This window comes from Calonectris borealis, chromosome Z, assembly GCF_964195595.1.
Source record: "Calonectris borealis chromosome Z, bCalBor7.hap1.2, whole genome shotgun sequence".
In the NCBI taxonomy this organism is placed as follows: Eukaryota; Metazoa; Chordata; class Aves; order Procellariiformes; family Procellariidae; genus Calonectris; species Calonectris borealis.
Window position 1 is genome coordinate 62,379,602 of NC_134352.1, and position 24,027 is coordinate 62,403,628.

The 24,027-nt window shown below is 42.4% G+C and overlaps 1 protein-coding gene across 5 annotated transcripts in view; it reads right to left on the bottom strand.

Annotated features, from left to right (window-relative positions):
• PIK3R1 (phosphoinositide-3-kinase regulatory subunit 1) overlaps nt 1–21,669 on the bottom strand; it is a 61,301-nt gene extending 39,632 nt beyond the window's left edge. For 2 of the 5 annotated variants that reach the window (XR_012670921.1, XM_075137028.1), the window contains exons 1-2: nt 21,468–21,600; nt 15,913–16,674 (exon numbers count right to left, since the gene is read on the bottom strand). Coding sequence is in view for 2 of the 5 variants with exons in the window: in XM_075137028.1 (XP_074993129.1) it covers nt 15,913–16,246 (334 nt within the window). In the remaining 3 variants the exon portion in view is untranslated. Of the gene's footprint in view, nt 1–14,701; nt 14,906–15,410; nt 15,589–15,912; nt 16,675–21,467 lie in introns of those variants that run through there. The other 3 variants (XM_075137030.1, XM_075137032.1, XM_075137033.1) reach the window with 3 other exon arrangements.
• Nucleotides 21,670–24,027: the final 2,358 nt, after the last annotated feature.

Genomic DNA, 24,027 nt, shown 5'->3' on the forward strand with positions numbered 1-24,027 from the left:
CTGAAGCAACTGCAAAAAATATTTTGTAAGTGGTCTTGGAAAGCCTAAACTGCGGAGGGGCTGTGCAAACTAAAAAAACATACGCATCTGGTTAAGAACTGACAACATGTTGTACTGGTGGACAAAAAGCTGGACATGAGCCAGCAATGTGCGCTCGCAGCCCAGAAGGCAACCGTATCTTGGGCTGCATCAAAAGAAGCGTGGCCAGCAGGTTCAAGGGAGGTGATTCTGCCCCTCTGCTCTGCTCTGGTGAGACCCCACCTGGAGTACTCCGTCCAGTTCTGGAGTCCTCAGCACAAGAAGGACATGGACCTGTTGGAACGGGTCCAGAGGAGGGCCACAAAAATGATCAGAGGGGTGGAACACCTCTCCTATGAGGAAAGGCTGAGAGAGTTGGGGTTATTCAGCCTGGAGAAGAGAAGGCTTCGGGGAGACCTTATTGCGGCCTATCAGTACTTAAAAGGGGCTTATAAGAAAGATGGGGACAAACTTTTTAGCAGGGCCTGTTGCGACAGGACAAGGGGGAATGGTTTTAAACTGAAAGAAGGTAGATTTAGACTAAATATAACGAAGAAATTTTTTACAATGAGGGTGGTAAAACACTGGAACAGGTTGCCCAGAGATGTAGTAGATGCCCCATCCCTGGAAACATTCGAGGTCAGGTTGGACGGGCTCTGAGCGACCTGACCAAGTTGAAGATGTCCCTGCCCACAGCAGGGCGGCTGGACTAAATGACCTTTAAAGGTCCCTTCCAACCCAAACTATTCTATGATTTTATGATTCTATGTTCCCTCTGATTTTTAACTCAGGTGGATCGAATAAAAGCTGCTTTCCAGGGAAGAAGCCGGAGAGGCAGCAGCTCTTTTTATGTCCTCTACAAAGACTCAAGAAGTGAGCAAGAACCACTCTGATCTGCTGCTTCCCTTCCTTGCCTCCGTCACCGGGCAGCTGCCCTACACTGGCCTACTCCAGCACAGAGGAACGTGCTGTGGACGTTCTCCAACTTCCCTGTAGAAAATTCGTGGGGAGCAGGATCAATGCTCGAGTTGACTGCCTCTGAACTTAGAGGAGTACTGAGTGTATAAACGAGCATGGCAAGAAATACTAATCCATTGAATATTTAAGTGCTGCAAGTGTACAGAGCTTCTACAGGTCACACACACAAAAAACCCAAAACGGTTTTTCCACCATCATGCTCCAGAAAGTTAGCTAGTCAGGAAAGTTAGCTAGTCTTCTAACTCATCCATACCTGAAAATATAATGGCACTATATATCCATTCATCTATCTTTATTTCCATATATGTACAAACAGAGCTTAAAGCTACAATCACTTGGTTGCTTCAGAATGTTGATTACAGGATGCCATAAAGGCGTAAAAATACATTCCTGACTTGCACAAGATGTGACCAAACATGTGAAGAGGTCTTCCAGCTGCGACTCACTAAGAAATGGGTGAAGGTGAGGCTGAAAGGCTGCTGGCTGGAAGGAGCAAGCCTTCTTCCACACTGGCCAGCAAGGACTGGGAATTGGCTACTATTCTGTCAACAGGCTAGGTATATCCTGGTTGTTTTTCTGCTATGCTATGGGGGGACCGGGGAAGAGTTAAAAAAAAAGGGGAAAAAAAGGAAGTCTTACATATCTCTTTTTGTTATTGTGCTGCAGAGGATTCCCTCAGTCATCTTGCCAAAAGAAAGAACCAGAGTTACCTTTATTTGAACCTACCAGAAGGGAACACCTTTTTCTCATTTCATTTTACCTTTTAAAAATAATTTATTTATTTATTTAAATGTGGGCCATGCCAAGAAGGGAAAGGATGTCTCACTTGACTCCCAGATGGAGGATCCTTCCAAAAAAACAGTTCCCTGTTGAGAACAGAAGGAAGAGGAATGCATTAATTTTAAACCGACCTGATTTTTCTAACAGGCTTGTGACTCCCTGTTTTTAAGTGTAGTTCACATGAACTGCCTGCTACATCAAAGCAAGCATCTTTCTACCTCTCTCTCCTAATTTTACCCCTCCAAACTTGTGCATGAAGCTGGAAAAACTTGTATCCTAATTAGCTCAGCCATGGCATCTTCAGAGAACTTTACTGAGGCTTTTACAAGATAAAGCTCCTCAAAAATACTATTATAGTATATAATATATATTATATTATAGACAGCTGGTGTAAATCACCTAAGCTCTGCTACGCTACCACCAGGTACCTAATCCACCTCCCAAAGGGTTCTAATACTTCATGGTAAATGCGCCACTAATAGACTCTTTTAGAGAGATCAGTATGAGCAATCATCTAAATCTAGGTCTTGTTTTAAGGGTTTTTTTTTTGGTTTGTTTGTTTGTTTTTTTACACATAGCATATTTCTTGATCTCTCAGGGGAGCCAGCCCTTCTGCTTCTCTTTTTCTTGTGTTTCACTACATCAGTCAGCTTTCCACCAGTCACATTTCAAACCTTACTCTCAAACTGGAGACTCTGAGAGCCGGTCTTAGGAGACCGAGCAAGGTGGCTGGTTATTCTAACGGCATTCAGCTAGGAATAAATAATGCAAAGGACCAAATGAATATTCTAATGTGCGCTGCCTGAGGTTGTGAAAGGACCCAACTCAAGTGAGAAAGTGCGAGGCCACAGGTTTAGACTTCTCTAGACACACATACTCAACTTATTTGGCTGCTGCTTCCAGAACTTTGCAGATAGTTTAGCTCTAAACTACTATGTATAAAGATTGGGCTGGTTTTTGGTTTGGTTTGGTTTTTTTTCCCCAAAATAGCTACAAATTACATATCACCAAATTACATACAGAAATTTAACATATACTGGGAGTCAATACTCTAGTCTTGCATCACGCTAATCAAGACTAAGAAGTTTCAGAGCCTATTAGAATGTCCACTTATGCCACGGTCTGACAGTATTTTGTAAAGGTTCAAAGCAAGCTGCTTTTTTTTTGGTTTTTTTTTTAATTTGAGTCAGAAAAATAAGCATGGATTAAAGATTTCTGACAGGCTGCAAACAGGCGACCAAATCATACTTAACATGACAGAAAACTCTGTATTTTCCAAAACATTAAATTCATACTGAAATGAGAGAACTTCATGCTTTTACTTCTGCATGGCTATCAACTTGAGTCCAATAGAACAAATTGGAACCACATTTAAGTCTACTTTTTCCTGCTGGCTTTATAGCTTCCCCATGCTTTCTGCACATTACACGTTCTCTCTTTTTCTCTCTCAGCATTTGGTCTCTTTCTCCTTCTGGCATTCTGTAATCCTGCCAGCCGAAGAGCTTTGCTTTTAATAAGTAGATCTGCCAACTTAAACACCAGTCTCCTAAGGCAATCAAATAATGAAACACACATGTATGTACTTGCACATAATCTGTCAAATGCCTCTCTAGACCACTACGAACGACTTTTGCAACTCGGGGTTTTCATAGGAGCATGCATTCACACACTCTTGGTTTTCAAAGATCAAATGACATCAGAGTCCTGTGTCTTGTTTGTACATACAAACCCAATGACCCTGCAATTTCCATATCCGTATCTAGAATACACGGAATATCAAAAACCTAAAAACACAAAGGGTCTGCAGACAACTTCAACAACTTGGACTCGACGATCTTAGAGGTCTTTTCCAACCTTAATGATTCTATATGGAGTAAGTATATTCTTCAATTTCTTCAACTTGGCATAGAGGTCTGGTGCAAGACAGCACAGATTCCTCCACAGAATACTCTTCCCATATTTCTGGTGCATCTGGAAAGTTAATGAATAACCTTCCCAGGTATCAAGAGTATTTTTCATACCTCCCCCATTACTCACCTATCATTTACACTGAAGCCGCCTTGATATCCACTTTCTAAACTAGTATTTCCCAAAAGAGAAATCTAATGTATGATGCTAGCAACAGAGTAATCCAGGAAGAAATCTTGTCACACTAGGATGAAGTTGCACTGCCACACCTCTTGATAAAATAAGGTTGCAGTTTACAGCATGGCAGAATAAAAATGGTAGCAAAAGCATCTTTCAAGTCAGCAAGTTACTGATTGGTATTAGAAGACTAAAATCAGGTTTCAAGGATTGTATTTTACTATATAATGTCATCATTTGCAAAAATTCCTGCATGGTGAATTACAACTACAATACAGTGATGCATCCTAAAAACGTAAAGCAAAAGGTGCTTAAAACATGCATGTCTCTGAAATGCATCTTTCTGTTGCAAGACATGCTTTACATGTACAACAACATACAAAGAACTTGGAGGTTTGAATTCTCAGAATCGGGAAATAAGTGAGACAACACTAAACTATGTCACCACATCTGCTGAATCTGTGCACTCACATTCTAATAATTCTTTTGCTTATATTTGGATGCCAACTGGTGAAGCTGGATGATGCAGGCAGAGATACTCAGTAACTGAAGCCAGCCGTGGAGTGATCAGATGGAACTCGCTCCTTGTGACAAATAAAGCCTTACACTGTCAAACCTAATGCAGTTCTGGTTCCTAGTTTTAGTTACCTCAATGAACATTTAAGCATTAGAATTAAGAGTTCTTTACGTTAAGAGTGCCGTTCCCAGATTCAGCTTTTTGAAGTGTCTTTCCACATGACCTTCCTATTACAAAGAGATTAACCTCAAACTGTCTTAAAACAGTAGTTGTTTTTTTTTAATTGTTGTTTTGGACTACCTCATTCCTCACAGGAACCATGATACCACCTTTGCTCACAACAGTGTCCTGAAGATGACTTAATATTTGTGAATATGAAGCTCTATGAAGCTGTTATCAGCCACATCACTGGAAAGAGCAGAAGAGGCAATGAAGAAACCTGTTTCCAGAGAGGAGCCTGGAGGCTATGAAGAAAAGGTGGCTTAAGACCACAAACTGAACAACCAGAATGAAGCAATTCTCATTCAGTGAAGACCTCGACAATGAACAAAGTGAGAACATCAGTGAGAAAAGGGGTCAGGCGACTGTGTAATTAAAAACTGTATCAGATGGCATACACTACAAGAAGGTGTAATTACATGTACAAACACAAGTTTTAGATGCATAGTTTTGCAATTTTAACAATGTTCTCCTACTATACTGTGTAATTCACTGTATATATGCACATGCATCAAGGTAACAAAACTCTGTATTTATCATAAATGTACTAACTTGTTACAATAACAGAATATACAATTAAAACTGTCACTATATAATTTCCTCAATTATAAGAAACCCTTGTCACCATCTCACTAGTTACCCAAACAGGCAGCCCTAAGAAAAAAACCAGCCTTGCCAAAATATCTAGCAGCATGGAGTAAATTTTTCATATGCATTAATGAAGAGTCCTGAATACAATGGAAGAAAATAACTTGGGGAAAATAACCTCTGTACTGTCATCACCAAATATAATTAAATGTGTGCATGTCCCCCAAATGAAGACATTTCTACTACTAAATTTGTAATTCTTACTATATAATGGACATACAAATGGCTAAAAAGTTAAGTCATCTACATTAAGCATGTACTAAAGGGAGAAGTTTGGACTAATTAGGAACATGCTTTAAATCTATCTAGAAGTTATGAGCTCGATACAGGAATTACTGAGTGAAATTCCATGCCCTGCATTAGCACAGGATCTCAGAAGAGATAATCGTAACAGTGTTTCCCTTCCGCGTCTTCGAAATCTGTGAAAGGACAGCCAGACACTGTTCTTTACATCAGCATTTATCGTGTAGTATTTCATGCACATTCATATTACATGCAATCTGGAATACTGCAATCTTCAAAACAGAGCTAGCATTTGTGCTCCAAACCCTAAAGGCAATGTGAATTTTGCCTGAGAGAAGTGAGTGTAAGAACTGTAGGATTTGTCCCAATGCTGCTAAACCTTGACTATAGGTCTGATCCTGTTCCTTCTGAAGTCAAAATGGGTTTTGCCACCAATTTAAGGGTAAGTAGAATAGGAGCCTGCTGCTTCTTGTATGAACAAGTCTTTTAAGTAAACAAAACAAACTCAACCATATATAATATTTTCAAGAACATCAGTACTTCAAAATAATCTTATTTTTAGTTTGCATCCAAATGGATTTTGAATAAAGCATTTTAATACTCTGTTTAGAAGAGAGTAGCTCACATTAACAAGCATGGGCATGTTCCATCTAAACTACCAGACAATTTACCACAGTATTTGATTGACTGGCTATTTAGATGAAACAGATAATGAAAAACAAAAAAAAAAACGCCAACCATGCTCATCTGATTGGTGTGTTCTTACTGTGTCATAATAAAACCCTAGATATTTGTCTTAGAGGAAACATCTGGAGAAAAAGCATAACAGTTGGTAACTGTCTTCCCCTTTTTTTGCTAAACTGCACATGCAACTCAGTCCTGCATCTTAAATCTGCTGGGGAAGGCACCCACAGACCACTATCCTTTTCAGTGTAAGTTTTAATATCGAAGATGTAAAAGACTCTTAACTATCACTACGAGATTAGTCCAAAGCAATGATTAGTATTACACACAACAGACAAGTGCCAAATGTTCCTCTAGCAGACAGAATTCTCCCAAAAGCCAAAAGGCAGCTCAAAAGAAGCGACATTTCATGCTAGTCGCTCTGTAGTAAACATTGTTAAACCAGTGATTTAATATAAACCCAAAAGGTGTCCTGATAATAATGGGATTGTGAAAATTTCTCATTTCACATAGGGGGCTGCAGCTTACACAGACTACCAGAAGGGTTTTGGAGTTGTCAGCACTAAGTTTGACCCAAGAGGAAGTTAGAAAAACATGAAAGCGGTGGGGAATGCACGCTAATCTTTCAGCCAATGGTAATAAATCATAAATACAGCAGAGCAAAGAGAATTCGAACATTCATCCCTCTGTGGCCTTGAGGACCCCTCACTGAGTGAACAGAGGTCCTTTATTTCCAGATATTTGAGATGAAGTTTTTGCTACTTGCTGTTTTGAATATACGTTCCTTAACATTTTCTCTACTGACCAGACCAGATTGCAAGGACCACAAAAAAACCCCCTTTATTCTCAGAACTGGCTTGCACTGGAACAAAAGGCCTCCCTAAATCTTTCTCTCCGTAAGAAAATTGCTTATGTAGGCTAACGGCTAGCTACGCTATTCTGGCTTCAGAACAATGGAGTAGATTTGGACTGGCAAGAATATATTCTGAATTATACTCAAACATCTGTACAGATTCGACTCTGAAGTACCCAAAATAACTCGCTTCAAAATGTCAAGGGATGACACTTTCTGATGTTTCTCTCAAGGGAATGGCTATATTGCAAACAGTGCAATAAATATCAAATGAAGAATGAAAGACTGTATTACAGCAAGAGGCACAAAGTCTGGTCAGCCAATAGCATCCTAGAGGAGTTCTCAAAGAGTGTCAACCCCTCACAGAAGACCCATGCATCAGTGGAGATGGGAAGACCATGGGAGCAGATCACACCTTGCTGCACCCCACGGTGCCTTGGAGCCTGACAGTCTTTTGCAGACCGTGGCTGGACAATGCCCCTCGAGTGTGCACCAGGAAAGCAGAAAATGACAGAGAGCTTTGCCATGGCCTCTGTTGCTCCTCACCTGTGCCACCAAGCAGCTGTGTCTCAGCAAGAAGACAATTCAAGGCTAAGTTCATAAACAAAACAGACGTTTTCGCATCTCCATCCAAGCGCAGCACATGAAAAATTGTGAATTAGTAATACAGGACTGGAATGTGTGGTCACAGGGTTGAACACCATGTGCAAGTAGGAAAAGGACTACAAATCTTTGCCCTTAACGGCTTATTTCTGGAATGTTCCTGGATAGAAAGATAATGAAACCAGACACAGCTGTGCAGCCTTATCTACCACTGCGCATAATTAGTGGCTTCTTTCATTAATTCCCTAATTTAAGGGCTTTGGTCTACCTCCAGCCAAACACAGGATAGGAAGAGGGCTTGGAAATTAAAAGTTAACCTCACAAACTAAAAGCCTTCCCTTTGAGACAGGCTGCTGGAGATGCCGTAAGATGCTTTGAAACATGGGTCTGCAGTGTCTCATGCCATTTAAAAGTTTCTTCACCAGGAATAACCCTCCACGCTTACCTGCTACCTACCAATCTTGTCCAAGTGGGATGAGGAGATCTAGGAAGAAATCGGTGACAGCACTAAAGTTTCCTCTCCTAACTCCAACAAATAAATTCCACCGTTATATCTGTAAACAAGACATACGGAACTAGTGCAGCCATGCCTCCTGGGAAATGTATTCCCTCCTCAGACTACGGATCTCAGCTTGTCCTACTCTCCCTTCCTTCCCAGCAGGTGAGCAGGAGGCTATGGCACAGGAGTGCTCGGACATGCTGCATCCAAAAAATTTCATCCCACACAGGAGAAAGAGCAAGGAAGAGACTCCTTGAATTACACCAATCTGAAGTGTTTAAGTGGAGTAGTTTGACTTTTGGCCAGTATCTTTACGTTTTTAAGTGTGCATGTTTTTTAGAAGGAAGCATCAAAACGTTAAGGAAAGCAGAGTTAACTTTGTCTGGTTTTCGAACCTACAGAGGTTCAATTTAAAAAAAAAAAAAAAAGGCAAAGAAACCAGAGAAAATCAGCCTCGTCTACACCTTGCTTATTTACTGAAAAATACAATAGCTGCTCAAGAGCTTCTGGAAGCTGAGTGGATCAGAAATAACTGCTCTTCCTGCAGTAGGTCTGCCTTCTGCAGGACCATCTTCCCATCCCAGACACCATCAAGTGATCTGCCAGCACAGATGGAAACTGGCATGTTCAGACCTGCCAAGGGTAGATCTCACTTCTTGCCCTCAACATCCACAATCTCTAGTGAAGAAACTATCTTAGACATTAACCTCTGGGAAATGCTCTAACACAGCAAATGATGCCAAGCGCATATAAACAGATCCAGTGGATTATACAAGCAAATTGTCTGACAGCTAACTGAACTGTTAAAGACCTTTTTCTTCATTCATGCCATAGTTTACATAGTAGTTTTGAAGTAGAAGATTGTCTTAAAAGATACTTTAAAAATGTAGAAACCATATGCAATTACATCTTTTCCTAGCTCAGGGCAGTAGCATGTTTTTGAAACTCTGTCCTGAGGACTTTGATTATAGATCCTCATTACCTGAAAAGCTGTCAGCTTAAGTAATATTTTTAAATGCTGTCTTACATGCAAACTGTTTTAAAAAGTAGGTCAATATGTGAAAATAAAGAATAGTGTTTGGGTGCTATTCTTGTGGACTGCTGCATACAGCATTCATAAAAGACTGAACAAAAAGCAGTCAAGTTAGTACAAGAAGTTACACCTGCTAACACTTTACCAAAAGACTTCAGGCAATGTCCAAGGATGCAGGCACTTCTATAACAGAGTGCAAGAAATGTAATACATAACAAAAAAGAAAAGAAAAAAACCCCATCTCTTCTAGGATTGTATTTTAGACATATATTTTGCTGAAAGCATGAACGGAAGTTAGCAAGTATTAACCACAGTTACTGCTTTTTTTTTTAAAGCCAAAAACTCTCTTTAAGTTCTCCTAAGTACCTAGATTCTCACCAAAGTATTTTCAGGACTTAAAATCCTTCTCCAATTAAAATAAATATTTCTTTAAAATTCTGTAATTCCCCTTGTCATTCTCAGCTATGAAAATAAAGCAGTCCTTTCTATTCTAGCCTTCAGATTGATTTCATGGATGTTCATCACGGAAAGCAGCTTTGGAGCAAGACGCAGATGTGAAAGAGCGCTCAGCCAGCTGCAGTTACAACACCTGTGTTCTTTCACACAAGAAAATCTGGAAGCATATATGGCATCACACAACTATTTAAATGGGCACGGTTATTTGCTCAGGGTGCAGAATGATCCATTCTTGGCAAATACTTAGCACCATGTGCTGAAACTCACAAACTGATGTTATCATATGCAAGCCTAAGTAAGAACTATTTGCTAACCAGTGTTTTTTTCAGATGTTCCTGGATCACAGCTACAGGAACAGATCAAGATGATTCCGAGGGAAAGGAGCAGGCTACTTCACCCTTGCCTTGTTTTAAATCTGCCCCAGGAGCATTCATGTCAGCAGGAGGTATTAACAGACTGACAGTATTACAGAAGACTAAAGAAAGGTAAGTAAAGTCACTCAACATAATGCCACTATTGTAACTGTAGAAAGGCATACTAAAATTGGTGTGATACAAAACAGACAAATATTTCTTATAGCATCAAAACAGGAGTGTCTTATTCTTTCTTAAAGCAAAATGTGTAACAAAAGGCAGTATTTTTTTAGACTAATTGATACAGCTGGGGAAAAAAGATGCATTTCAGCCACCCAACCCTTTTCATGACTGAGGTAATCTTTGAGGATCAAAAGGGGGTTCTGTGTGCCCCAAGTAATATATTTTTCCCAGAAATATCAATTGGTCAATTAAAATACTCTTCTCAAAAGCTCTCTCTCACTTTTATCCTGTGACGACTAAAACACAACATGGAAGATACTGGTTTTGAACCTCCTTCTTTCCTCTTGCTTCCTTCCCCCTCTACCAGCAGGTGGAGCCACGCATCAACCGTGAACTTGCCCAGGTCCACTCTTAAAGTCAATTTGTGCTAATACTTGCAAGCATATCCCTGTGCGCTCTGTGGTGCTTACAAAGGCTTTTTTAGTTACTATCACCCTGATTTTATCCCCGTGAAAAAAATTCTCTGCCACACTTTAATGCAGCTTGCAAAATCTTTGTTTTCATTAGCGATAAAGCAGGTGGCAAAAGCTCTGTTTTCAGATGCATGCGCTCATCTGGCAGCTAGAAATTTGCCTTCTACACTAAGAAACGTTACCACAAGTAGCTGGCAAGGCTCTCTGGCATGAACCTGCCCCATTTCTCAGTGCAAGTCAAAAGCAACCAACTTGTGAAGTTCATGACTGCGGGGCAGCTCTGACTACTGCAGCAGGACAAAGGCTTATGCTCAATCTGGGCTTTTTAGAATGAATCCAAGGGCTTCGGCTTGAATGGCAAATCCATTTACCAAATGAGATAGTGACTCATCACTTCACCCCATAATTTCCTTTTTCCATTTGCCTAAATCAGGAGAGATGATGACTGTTTTCTTCCCAACGGAGGCTCCAGGCTCGCTACATTCCACTCACTCTTACGTGTCCTAATTTACAAATGTAAATAATTTTCAGAAACGCAATTGCTCTGCTGGCTTTATAGCAAAATTAAAGCATATTCAGTTCAAGCATGCAAGAGTTTTATGCTCTCCGTCAGTTTGGATCTTTGTCAGACATTGCATAACCTGGTCTCTGAAAGGAAAGAGTTTCCAAATGTTCCGTGTCATTATCTTCGTCTAATTTGATGATCTGTATCTGTTCCAGGAGAAAAGTGTAGAGAGAGGTGGTGGTGTTTTTTTTAAAAAAAAAAGAAATCTATGTTACAGTTTCATCACAAGAAGGAAGAACTTCAGATTATTTTTAGGCTCTAAACTAGCTGAAATGGTACGAACTGTCAACATACACCACCCTTTTATGTTACACAGGAAACTCCAAAACATCAAAACAGACAAAATACTCATATAAAGTTCTGGTCTGCCCTTCTGCAACCTGACCTTCATTTCAAAGTGGGAATTCAGCATTCCAAGTTAAATCTGAAAGTATTTCTGTTGATCAATCAAAGCTTTATGCTCCAAAGTCTGCTTAAGATCAGCCTTCACAAACCAGGTAAAGAAACAATACTGTATGAACCAACTCTGAAAGTATACAGCTGTATCAGATGAGCTGAATCAAAGTTCACAAAACTCAGCTGGACTCAGAACAGCTTATGCACTTTTCATTTTCAAAGAGTTGGGTGAGATAGGGCTAAGTGAGAGGAACCAGCCCTATGTAGCTCCAATTTAAAAAAGAAAGCATTTCAAGAAAAAAAAAAACTCATATAAAATCTTTACTGCTTCACATAAACTTCAGATGTCTAGTGGAGGGCATAAAGATGACCTTATGCTGGGTCTCCACTGTTGCAGGTGCCTTGATCCCTCCAGCAGCAGCCAGTCACCCTTGCCTGGTGGGAGAAGAAACCTCGGGAAAAGGCAGCTTGGGCCAGTGAAAGCCTCATGCCAGCAAGAGGAATTACATCTGCCTTGCCATAGCTCTGACTTGCATCAGGCCTGAAACTGAAGGGTGCTAGAGACTTCCTGGGGCTCTTGTATCCCCTTTATTTTCATATCTTTTCAAATGCAATTAAAAAAAAAAGCTCCACAAACTCAGACTAAATCTACTTCTTTAGTGACAAAGGTAAGGGAAAGACATGCAAAATGCAACAGTGCTAAAATTTCAGTCAAGGAGCCCCAGTTCTGGTCTTGACCAATGGTTCCAGAAATTTAAATGGGTCATGGATAAAATAAAAATCTGGGGAAAGATTTGACCTAAGTGTTGTAATAAATAAACGAATGCTTTAACAGAATTTGAGACCACCAGCAGTTTTATTTGTTTTCAGATTGGCTTTTAATATTTAAAGAGCTCCCTATTTATAAGTAAGACTGTGATTGCGTAAGACACTGGCCTGATGAGCAACTCTGCCCATGTTACTAGCCTCATTGACTGCAAAGTCTGTTCAGATGTCTATGATTATTTGTGTATGAGTACCACAGCATTGTGAATACTGGCAGTATTGTGCCTAAATATTGCAATTTTGATCTAATACAAAACAATCTGGACATTCATGAACAAGTGATCAAGCTTAACAGGGGGAAAAAACCATTCAGAATAAATAATTAAGTATTAAAGAGTATTGAAATGATTAGAAAGTATCTTCTTAAAAAAAAATCTATGTATGTGGTAAAATTTAAAGAACTCATATGATTATATATATGCTTTTTAAAATCTCCAATTAAGTTTCTGATATTCTTATTCAACATATTCACACAACAGGGGTACATAACAGAACTGACTCTTCACAGAATGAAAAAAGTATATGGATTACAAATAACTGAGGTACATTTAAGAAGTCTGATTCCAGTTCCCCATTAATTTGTCATTTTGATCCACACCAGTTTCAAATCATCAAGTAGTAAAAATGTAAACTTGACTGTTTTTGGTCAAGCAAGTTTCATACCACGCATTAATTTACTTGAAATACACTCTAGGGGTGTAGAGAGAAGTACCATCCTGGGAAGAATCTTCTGGCCCACTGCCCATTATATTGGCTGCTGGACAGTATTAACTCTGCTATTCCCTGCACCATATTTATATACAAAACCAGTGAAGCCACCTGAAAGTCAAACATACATTGCTACACTATTCTTTATTTGAACTGTACTTCCACCTGCACCTCTGGTTTCATTTTTGTATCATTCTACTCACTTAAAAATTTCACCTTCAATTTGTTTTTTATAATACTTTCAGTGCAACATTTCCCAAATTTGTTTCTAAGATTTAAAGCGCTCTCTGCCTTAGTTCTTTACAGCACAAAGATCCGTAAAGAGACCATTTATTTTCTTTAATTTCTTAATTAAATATACATTATTTTAAAAGCAATTAAACCCAACTCTTGAGCTATTTGGAGCTCATTCAAATTTCAGTGTTTCCCCTAATTCTGCTGAGGGGAGTCTAATCCCTGATCCTAGGGCATTACTGAAGGTGCCTAGCCTTTTACATGAAACTTAAAATCTTTAATTCAAAAGGAGTTATTGGAACTTAGCTTTTTTTTTTTAAATCAGAAAAATACAAGGATGGATTGCAAGCTGATTTTTAAACATTTTGCAGCATGGCAGAGTCATATATGCAGACTTTGAGATTAAGATTCCCAGTTAAATTAGCACATTTTCTTGTTTCAAATCCCCACAGTCCCAAGCTATTAAAAATAAACACATTGTATGCAAATAGTACTTTATCTAGAGGCAATAAACTTCAGTTTAGGGGAGATCTAGTCAATAAGGCTTGGAGCGCTGTCTCACCCCAAGGAAACAAAAAAGCCTACATTTAAGCAGAGCCCCCCAGATCTGCAGCACAATTTCCTAGAGTAACTCCCAGCAGCTGAAACTCCCATAAATGTCTGTTACAAACGCGGTCCCGGGGCAGGCTTGGAAACTGCAAGATTAACACCAGGACTTCCCAGCACAGCACTGCAGCCAGCTCACAGCATGGAGCTGTGAACAGGAGCATCAAGCAAGCATGAGTACAGAGACCAAGCAAGTTACAAAGCACTACTTTAAGTTCAAAGCAATAAATGTATCAAAGCCTGGGATGCTGGTTGCTTCACCACAGCATGCACTTGTAAAGAACGAAATTTTCTTTCCACCCTCACCCTTTCAAAATGACCTGTCAGCATTGAGGTGCCTATCCAAAGAGCCATGTTTATTCTGCAGTTACACATGATGGAGACAACCATTTCCTCAGGTGGGTTAAGAAAAAAGTCAATATTACCTGGTCAGCACATATTAATATCCAATACAGGGAACGATCAAAGAAATAATAGTGTCTTCTTTCAAAAGCAAATACCCCATTTTCAGATTAATCTAATGAGAAACCATGAGACTCTAATGACTAGAGGCTGAGAGTTTGAGGACTTAAGAAATAGGGACAACATAACTTAAAATGCCACTACACCCCCATCAGCCCCCACCTTCATTCTAACAACAATGTACACCTGGGCATTATACACTTGCAAGCAATTCTTGAGTGCTTAAGGACATTGCTATATCAAACAGTCCAGTTTTACTCTTTATTAAGCACCCACCAACCTAGAAATGCTTCTGCCAGGTTTCCACTTGGTTGCCATATGCAATTTTCTATGTTTCCATTCTTATCTGCATTGATTATCAGCACAGCTGAAAATAAACTTATAATAGGCACTGTTATAATAACAGGAATGGAAGCTGATAAATTGATACCCAACTTTGCAAGTGATGCTACAAAGATTTCTATGGAGGGAGAGGATGACAATACTATTCAGGACTATGGCGTCACTGTAAGAATCAGGATCACATGCTACAACTTGTACTTCCTACAGCTAGAAACACTGCGAATTTAAGAAGTATTAGATGTTGAAGCAATATAAGCCTTCTAGACCTCTGAGAAGTGAAAGACCAATGTAAAATCTATCCTAAGATGGACATGGCTTGTTGATATGTAAAACCCAAATATCTTAATGTCAGTAGGTAAAGGAGACAAATCACTTGATTTTTTTTTTTTTACCCTAAAGTCTTTCCAACTAAAAAAGAGAAGACTTCTTTCTTCTATTAACAGAAGAGTTCTGATCAAATTCTGAGTTCTGCACAACATACTGTTGCAAATGTAGTTAGAAAGCAACTTATGTTTAAACAAAGGAAATATATTCCTTTGTTTATATAAGTGCTATTTTTTCTACTGCATGCCCTACCCCCAAAAAAGTTAAATCTGAATTTCTCTTTATCATCATTCCATTGTCGATTTTTAAATATCTGCTCTTACCTTTAATGCCACAGGTAAACCTCCATGACGAAGTACATATTTTTTGCTGTTAGCAAGAGATTCATAATAGGAACATACTGTTTATTTGGAATTCATACTCTCAGATTCACCAAGAAGTTCCTCAATATTAAATGTGATGAACCACAGAGGGAAATACTTCCACCAGCTTCTCAGAAACCTAAAATAAATGCTACTCTGTTCATTCTCCACTTAAGTCTTTACAGTTGTGAATTATAAGCATGTTTTCCAACTTCTGAGATGTACCTCACAGTAAGTTACTGGTCTCTGTGGTGCCTGAGACAAAGCACGTGAAATTACAAACCATGTGAACTAAATATTATGAAGTAGAAACAATTCCTAATTGACTGAAATGAGCCATGCTCTAAAAAAGCTGGCCAGCAGGTATTATACACATAAATGTAGTGTCAGACAAGTCTATGAAACAAAAATATCTGAAAAACATGGGAGACACACACACACGTCTTCTGAGAACAGTACTCACCTTGTTGCTCACTCTCTGCTTCAACTTTTGCAGGACTTGGTGCTACAGGAAGGGGTCGAGGAGGACGAGGCTTCGGAGTTGGGGGAGATATTTTTTTTCTTCCAATGTACTCTACGTAAGTTCCTGGGAAATCCCCCCTCTCTCCTGTGGTTTCATTAAAGCCATTTAACCAACCAATTTCCTCAGGCTTTGCTTCTTCCCCTTCACTGAATCCAAGTGCTAGTAAGGTACCTTTATTCACAGTTAATACATCTCCTAAGTGCAAGTCAATGTCTTCTTCTCGCTCTTTTTTGTAGTCATATAAAGCTCTGTATTGATATCCTTCAGCACTCATCTTGGCAAACGATTTAACATTCAAAAGTGTTATTAAACAGTATCAAAATGTAATTGTCCAGTTATATTTTTATGTACAGAGAGATTCAAGATGTATTAAACGGGATAATAAAAATGTCAATAGCAATGTCTAAATAATAAAATCCACCAGAGAATCAAAAAGCACCAGGATCTGTCATTTCACTGCTGATGTTTTTACTGATATTTATTCTGAGTCAATGATTGTTGCAGAAGTATGCGTTCCACTTCTTCTATGTCTAGCAATATTCTGCCAATTAGTTCCTTTTCTGAGCTTGCTGGCACTTCTGGGTCTCCATACTCAAGTTCAGCTGATTCTTATAGCCCGTCACACCTTCTTCAGATGGACTTGCCACAGATTGCCCACGTACCTTAAATATTCTGCCACCGAACTCTGCACACATGCTCTTCCTGGAAAGAGAAGAGAAAACTGGTGAGATCATTTCAAATTCTCTTGATGATTCTGAACTTGGGATCCCACTTATGACTTAAGAGTTCTGCAACCCTGGCAGAAGTTGTATCCCACAAAAGCGCCCTAAATAACAAAATAAAGCGACCTCACAAAAAAATCTGTCAGCTAACGCTTGTGTTTTTATAAAAGATGTATGTCTTAGTACTTGAACCAAATCTGCACCTCTGCAGTATGAGGCATGCTTCCTCCTCTGTGGCTTATGGCTACTTAAGTCTCAGAGCGAGAGGGCTATGCCCTGGAGCTATCCCTGTAGTGCAATATCTAACCTGGCAGCAAGATTTTATATATTATCTCCCTGAAGACACATGGCCACAACCCTTCTCCACAAGAGGTCTGCCGGGACAGAGGAGGAGCTCGCTGTAATAAGCAAGTAAGTGCTGATGCTCACCACTGGGGTATTCAAACTCCTGCTGTTTATGCAGAAGGTGAGGATGGGCAACAATCCCCAGCCCAAAGCCTATATTCCAAAAACCTATCGGGAGGGAGGGTTTTTTTCATAATCTGTAGGAGAACCAAAAAGTCCAAAATGCTTTCACTTGATGAGTACCATATTTCTGTTTTCTTAAAAAGAGGGGCTTCCCCAATCCCCCTCTTCCAGATGTTTTTTAATGTGTTTATGGTATAATACTAGAAAAACAATCAGCAACTGAAACAGGCACACCCAGACCACCTAAGCAGCACTAGCAGGAGGAAAGTATCAGGGTGTATGCTTAAATTACGCTAAAGGCAAGAGAATACAGGCCTGAACATTTGACTCAAGGTTGCCCAAACATAAAGTAAAAAGGAAAAATATGACTAAAAAGAAATCAATTTAGAAAACAGTAGCTTAAAGACATATAGAACAGTGAAAGTTTTCTAAAGATTTCAACTGTTACTCATTTTCATCTACTTAAAAAGACAAGCCCAATCATAATTTGAAATGCTATACTGGGAACCAGAAAGTGCTAACTACTCAAAGTTGCATTGAAACTCCTAAACTATAGCTGAATAAAAGACCCGAGGGGGCTATATAATACAAGTAGGTAAAATATTGTCTGTGTACTATGTACTTAGTGTATAGAAAGATTATTTTTTTGAGAAACGCTCCCTTTTACATTGCAAAGAGACACCAGTAGACAGGGCTGCAACAGGGAACCTCTGACAGCTCTTTTCCACACCATTTTCTCTAATGCCTCAGTCATCAAGGCCCTGGAACATGACTAACTGACAAGCTAAAAAGTGTTTATAAGAATGTATATGGGCTTCCTTTGCCAGTGAGTGACCCTGATCCCTAATTTGTATGCGGCTCCTCTTCAGTCCATCAGGTCTAAATATAATTCCCTACAGCTTATTGCGCAACATCTCTTGTAACAGAACAGAAGAAAATCTTGTAAGTTCTCGAAGAACTTCCTTACCATCCCTTGCAACCAGTTTTTGCTGTAGGAAAGAATTACCTGAGCCTGAATTAGACTTCTCATTTCAAAAAGCCTACACACAAGTATTTATTTTAATAACTTGCAAATCTATCCACGTGGATAAGGCATCCAGCTCCCACCAAAATTTTAATGAGAAATTTCTGCAGCCACTTCTGAAAAACCAAACTATGCTGCTTAGCTCACACTACCAAACATCACAGACTTCACAATTAATGTGAAAAGAGTTTCACTGATATTTCATTTTGCCTCTTCTACCAGAGGAAAGCGTACAGACAAGAACTAGAGAAAAAAAAAAAGGAAATAAAAATCTAAAGCACAAGTATCAATTAAATTGTACAGAAGCCTTTTCAAAAGCACGGGTTCCTCCCACTTCATATAGCAAGGGAACAAAATGCACTTACACACCTTAGATCTAAGTGTTGGAGCTAATCTAAATGTTTGCAATCAAAACCAACTATGCACAGCAAAACCTGCTAGAAAATTACCACTTCGACTATATTAAATACTCTGAAATATTTATTTTCTTTTTAAGAAGGGTTCAACAAGTGCTGTGCTACAACTACTCATTTTGCTCCTACTGCCTACGGGCATTTTGGCAGTCAACGAATAAGTCTTCTAAACATTGCATAATTTAACTGACTTGACCTACTCCTCTGATCTTTTATTATCAAATGTATCATAGCAACTTTATGGCCAGATATTTAAAATGAGTACTTGTGTCTCTTACACTTGGTCTGACAATACAGAACTGGAAATGTAATAACATAAAAACTGCTTATGACAGTTTTTAAGCTATTTTAAAAACTCAAAACCTGAATCAGATAGGACAAAAGGTCTGATTTACTTGCATGTTAGAACAATTCAGTGCAGTTATGGTAGCAAAATTTCCCTAAATCCAGTTTCCCCGAGGCTCAGAGCTGCAGTACCGGTTTATACTCACTCCTCAGCACTGGCCTTGATACAGGGCGCCCAGCATCCCATCTCCTGACTGATCCACGGTTCATGTACCTGGAGGCACTCCTGTGGGTGAGCTGCGCTGAATTTCTTGGATTTATGCCTTTTTCTACTCTCATTATCTGTCAGGTTTGGGGATGGAGGAAGACTCAGACTCCAATGTAGGTAGTCCTACATTAGACAGCCCTAATGTAGGGACAGATACCGGTTCTGCACACCAGTCCGGTAAAACTGCAGCGTCTCCAAAGAGCCCTCTTTGACAGTTCTTTACTTACTGCTCTGTTACGATCCTGTATAAACAAATACCCTTTACTCCAAGTGAAGTTACATGGTCTCTACACTCAGGTATTTTGACTCAAACTGACTTAAGCTGATTAGTCTTAAAATAAATAGCTTGGAGACCATCTTAAGTAGAAGGAAAAAAACAAACCAAACACATTAGGCAAGAAACATTGTTATATTTGAAATGATGTATTACTGGATTTCCATTTGGCGGGTGGAATGGAAAAGGAGGAAGAAGTATTGTAAAAGAATCAAACGCTCATTTGTTTTTTATTTACTGTCTAAGAGCTTGATCCCAATGAAAGATTCCTGAGTTCAGGCAGAATTCTGGTCTCTCAGCAGAATGGTTTATGTTGAGCATTTCAACAGTTACAAAATTTAAAATTCAACAGAAAGATGCAAGAGATTCTTGTAAAGTTAAGTGGTAAAGGAAGAGAATATGAAAGCTTCCCCTCCACGCCCCCCTTCTCCCCCTGTTAAAAATGATGTCTGGCTCCCACACCACTTGGTACCCAAGCATTTCCTCCCACACTAGCTAGCATTCCTTTGGTGACTGAGAACAAAAACTTTACTCCGCGAACCCACGTTACTACCAGCCCAACCAGAGAGTTGCGTGTGTGTTACTGATACAGCACCCCTATACAAGACAGCAAAGACTTTCTCCACCTTTATATTAACACATTTAATAACCATATTTCCTCATACTGCCATCTCTCATACTCATTCCAAAAATCCCTAGGGAAACAGTGCCTAACACGAACTTCCCTTCCACTGCAATTATGAGCTTCATCAACAGAAGAGCAGACTACTTAGGGAGGCACTGAAATAATGAGAATTGAAGCGTAAGCGGGGAATCTGCTCGGAGACTGACTCTTCTCCCCACTAGGTGTCTACACACCTGTAACTCAAACTGCAGTTATCTCTGAAGTATGTTGCTGCAGCTCTCCAAATGGAGATGACCAAGGTAAGTACCACATCAGAACACTATTTTCTGCAAGAAACTGAGGTCCATGATATATCGTGAAGAAGGAGATGCATGCTTGTAATACCTTTATGCCGCTCCCAGTCTTTGAAAGAGTGATTTTGAGCCTATGGACATTCTACCGCCGAACAAGTTCAAATATGTACGCACGGAAGAAGTACATTAACTTCACTGTGGACACTGTGAAGCACATCCCACTCTGAAACATGTCAAAGACTTTATACTGACTGCAAAGCTACGGAAGAAGGCAGGGGAGCATCAAGACCTCTTCAGAAAAATCATTAAAATAATAATAATTAAAAATCCTAGGAAGGCAGTACAAACTGAGCTTCCATCCTGTTAAGAGGCCAGTAAGCTAACCCCTCCGGGAGTCCTGCACCGACATGCACCCGGGCGGCGGTCCCCGCCGCAGAGCAGCCGCCCTCCCAGGGCCGGAGCTCGGTCCCCGCGCCCCGGACCGCTCTGGGGGCGCAGGCCCTCCACGGCCGAGGGAGGGCTGCCCGGAGACAGCACTCCCCGGCCCAGGGACGGCCGCGGAGCCGCCAGGACCGCCCCCGGCAGAGACCCGGGGACAGGCAGGCTCGACACCGCGCCGCCCGCTCCCCCCGGCGACGGCCGCCGCAGCACTTCCTACGGACACCCCTTCCGCCGCCCCGGGGACGCCAGCCGGGTGGGGGCACCAGCCCGGCTCCGCAAGCCGCACGGAGAGGCCGGGGCTCCCGAGCAGCCCCGCGGCCGCCGGGCCTCGCCCCCGGCACGGCGTGCCGCCCGCCCTGCCCGACCAGGAAGCGCCGGGCCGGACCGCCCCCGGCCGCAGGGGGAGAAGCTCCACCGCCCCCGGGGCTCGGCGCCGGCCGCAGCGGGCGGCCCGCCCGGGCCTGCCGCGCCGGAGGGCTCGGCGGCGCCACAGCCGGCCCTGGACGGGAGAGAAAGTTGCACAGGGCAGCGGCGGCGGCGCTCCCGCTCGGCCTGTCACGCCGCAGGGGCGGCCGGTGCCCGGGCGGCTGCATGGCCCCGCACAGCCCTGCCCTGCTCCCCTGCCCCGCGGCCGTCCGCCGGGCACCGCCAGGTGAGGCGGCCACGGCGGCACTTGCTTTACCTCAGCAGCGGCGGCACCGCCACCGTCTCCCTCCCGCCGCCGGGCAGCCGCCGCCGCGTCGCCCCGCTCTCCGCCGTGCGTCCGTCCCGCCGCGCGCCCCGGCCCCGCTTCCCCCGACCGCGCTCACCGCCCCAGTGCCTCAGCGGCGCCCTGCCCGCCGCCGGCGCTGCCTCCGTCCCGCCCCCCGGCGCGTCCGCCAACCCGCGCCGCCACCGCCCCCGCCCCGCCCCGCCCCGCCCGTTGACTGACGGCGGCCGAGGGGTGGTGCCCGCCACGGCCCGCCCTCCGCCCCTGCCGGGTGTTCGCCACAGGCCGGCCCGCGGGGCTCGCAGCCGGCGGCGCGGTTGCGTTTCCCGCAGCTCTCGCCCGCGGCGAAGGGGGTCCGGGGTCGCCGCCCCCAGGCGCGGCGCCCGACGGTGCCGGCGAGTCGCGGTGCCCCGTCGATCGCGGAAGGCCAGGCTAGGCCGGGGAGCGGCCGTGCGAGGAACATGTGCTTCTGCCTAGTTCCTCTTTGGGGATTTTTCTCCTCTTTTTTTCCTCCCCCCGCCCCCAAATTGATGTAATATGTTGCGCTGGTGGAGTGTGCCCAGAACAAAAGAGCCGGCTCTGCTCCCTGGTACCTAGGCCGTGGGTGTCCTGCTGGGTCCAGAGCACGGTCGTGCCGTGCGGCAAGGGGACGGCAGCCTGCTACCCCTCGCCTGGCTGCGTGGGGCACCAGCTCCGGGTCCGCTCCCCCAGGGGCGGCCTGGCGGCGGCCTGCCTGCGGTGGCACGCAAGGGGCCCTCCCCTCGGCCCTGTCCAGCCCTGCGGCATGGGGAGCCCCGCGCCGTGCGCCGTGACCCTCAGCCCTGGCCTAGCCAGAGCTGCTTTGCAGCAGGCGCAGTTGAATGGGTGGAGGTGGTAGCTGTTTGCAGCAGCAGAGATCTTCAGTTGATACCGTTAATGACCATCGCATGGTGCCTAAGTTTGCTAGGCTCCATGCAGCGCAGAATAAAATGACATATTCCCTGCCCCAAGGAGTGCACAATCTCCAGTGGATCTGACAACACGAGGGTGTGACACAACACCACGAAGTTGCAGCAAGAGAGTCGTGCTGCTGAGGTATGTGTTGAACCTGTGTTTGAACAGGTCTCTGTTTATCTTTAGATACTAAATACACGTACATATGTTACCATGACTCAGTCCTTGTAGGTGTCACTGTGAAAAAGGAGAAAGTGATTTAAGCAAAGGTATAACACATCCAGGCTGGCAGGGAATGAATGCAAGGGCAGCCGTGCAAGAAGCAAGCTAAAGGTTCATTGAGACCCGTGCTGTGAATACAAGTGCCAGCGGTTGACCTGATGAAAAGCAGCCAAATGAGAGATATATAGAACATCAAAAGCAAGAACAAGGCATTTGTCGGGACAGAGTGCAAGGATCAAGCTTTGAAATATCCTGTGAGAAACTGTGGGACTGGTAAAGTAAGACAGCCCGAAGTCTTATAATTGAAAGAAGAGTATGTGTTGGCTGGGGGGGAGGGAAGAATCCACCTTGCTTTAATTTGGCAGTTGGGCATTCTGAAACAGCGAATTAGCTTATGCTCTGATCACGGGCAACAGAGAGAAAAAGTGAAACAGTTTTACTACAATAAGGTGTAATAAGTTTTTGCCAAGTGCAATGGTCAGAGCGTAGTTTTGGAATCCTTAGACTTTGGGAGGTATTTTTCCTGAAAAATGTTCTAAAACAAGAAATTTGGTTGTACCGAGTATGGGGAAAAAGTGGAAATCTCTTATCAGCTATAATTTCTTTAAAAGATGCTCTTCCATAGCCTCTTATGCTTTGGAGAGGATTTTACTTTTTCCCCATTGAGTTCCTAACTTTGCAAACTTCCAAAAGACACTAGGAGGATGTTTCCTGATACCCATTAATCATTTCTGCGTTGATTCATTAGGACTCGGTTCACTTCAGGACTCAGATGAGAGAAGATGACAGCTTCTGAGGCCTCTTGGGATGACAGCATAGATCTGACCCCACAGGGACGTGACAGAGCACTGTGAGGCTGTAGCCTTGGAAGATCCAGTAGCAGGATCCAGTCCCCAGAAAATGGTAAAAATGCCCTTATGAGCCTATCTGGCAATCTAAACACACAGGATTACTTTTAAACTAAACACTCCTTTTGGAACAGAGACTGGTGTTTGTACATAGGCAAAAGCATTGCTGTAATTTAAATACTAAATAGTAAAATTTTTGAGGGAAAAGCCAGCTCTCATCTCATGCATTTTTTTTGTGGGATTGAAAACACAGGCAGAAGCAGATTTAAGAAAGAATGTTACATTTCTTCTGTCCAGACTGCTGTCTCTGGCATTTGCTGTTGCTGAGGGCAAAAACAGCATGGATTTTGAAGGGGATTAGACAGACTGGCTGGTTGGAATGCCAGTCCTGGGCACTGGCCTGACAATGGGTATTTAAGGGAACTAAAAATCTCTCGAGTAATGGTTCCCTACTGATGAGACTAGACTTGTCCCACAGGTGAAATGCAGGGCTAGAGTCCATGGCTGTGCTCCCTCCCTGCTGGCACGGT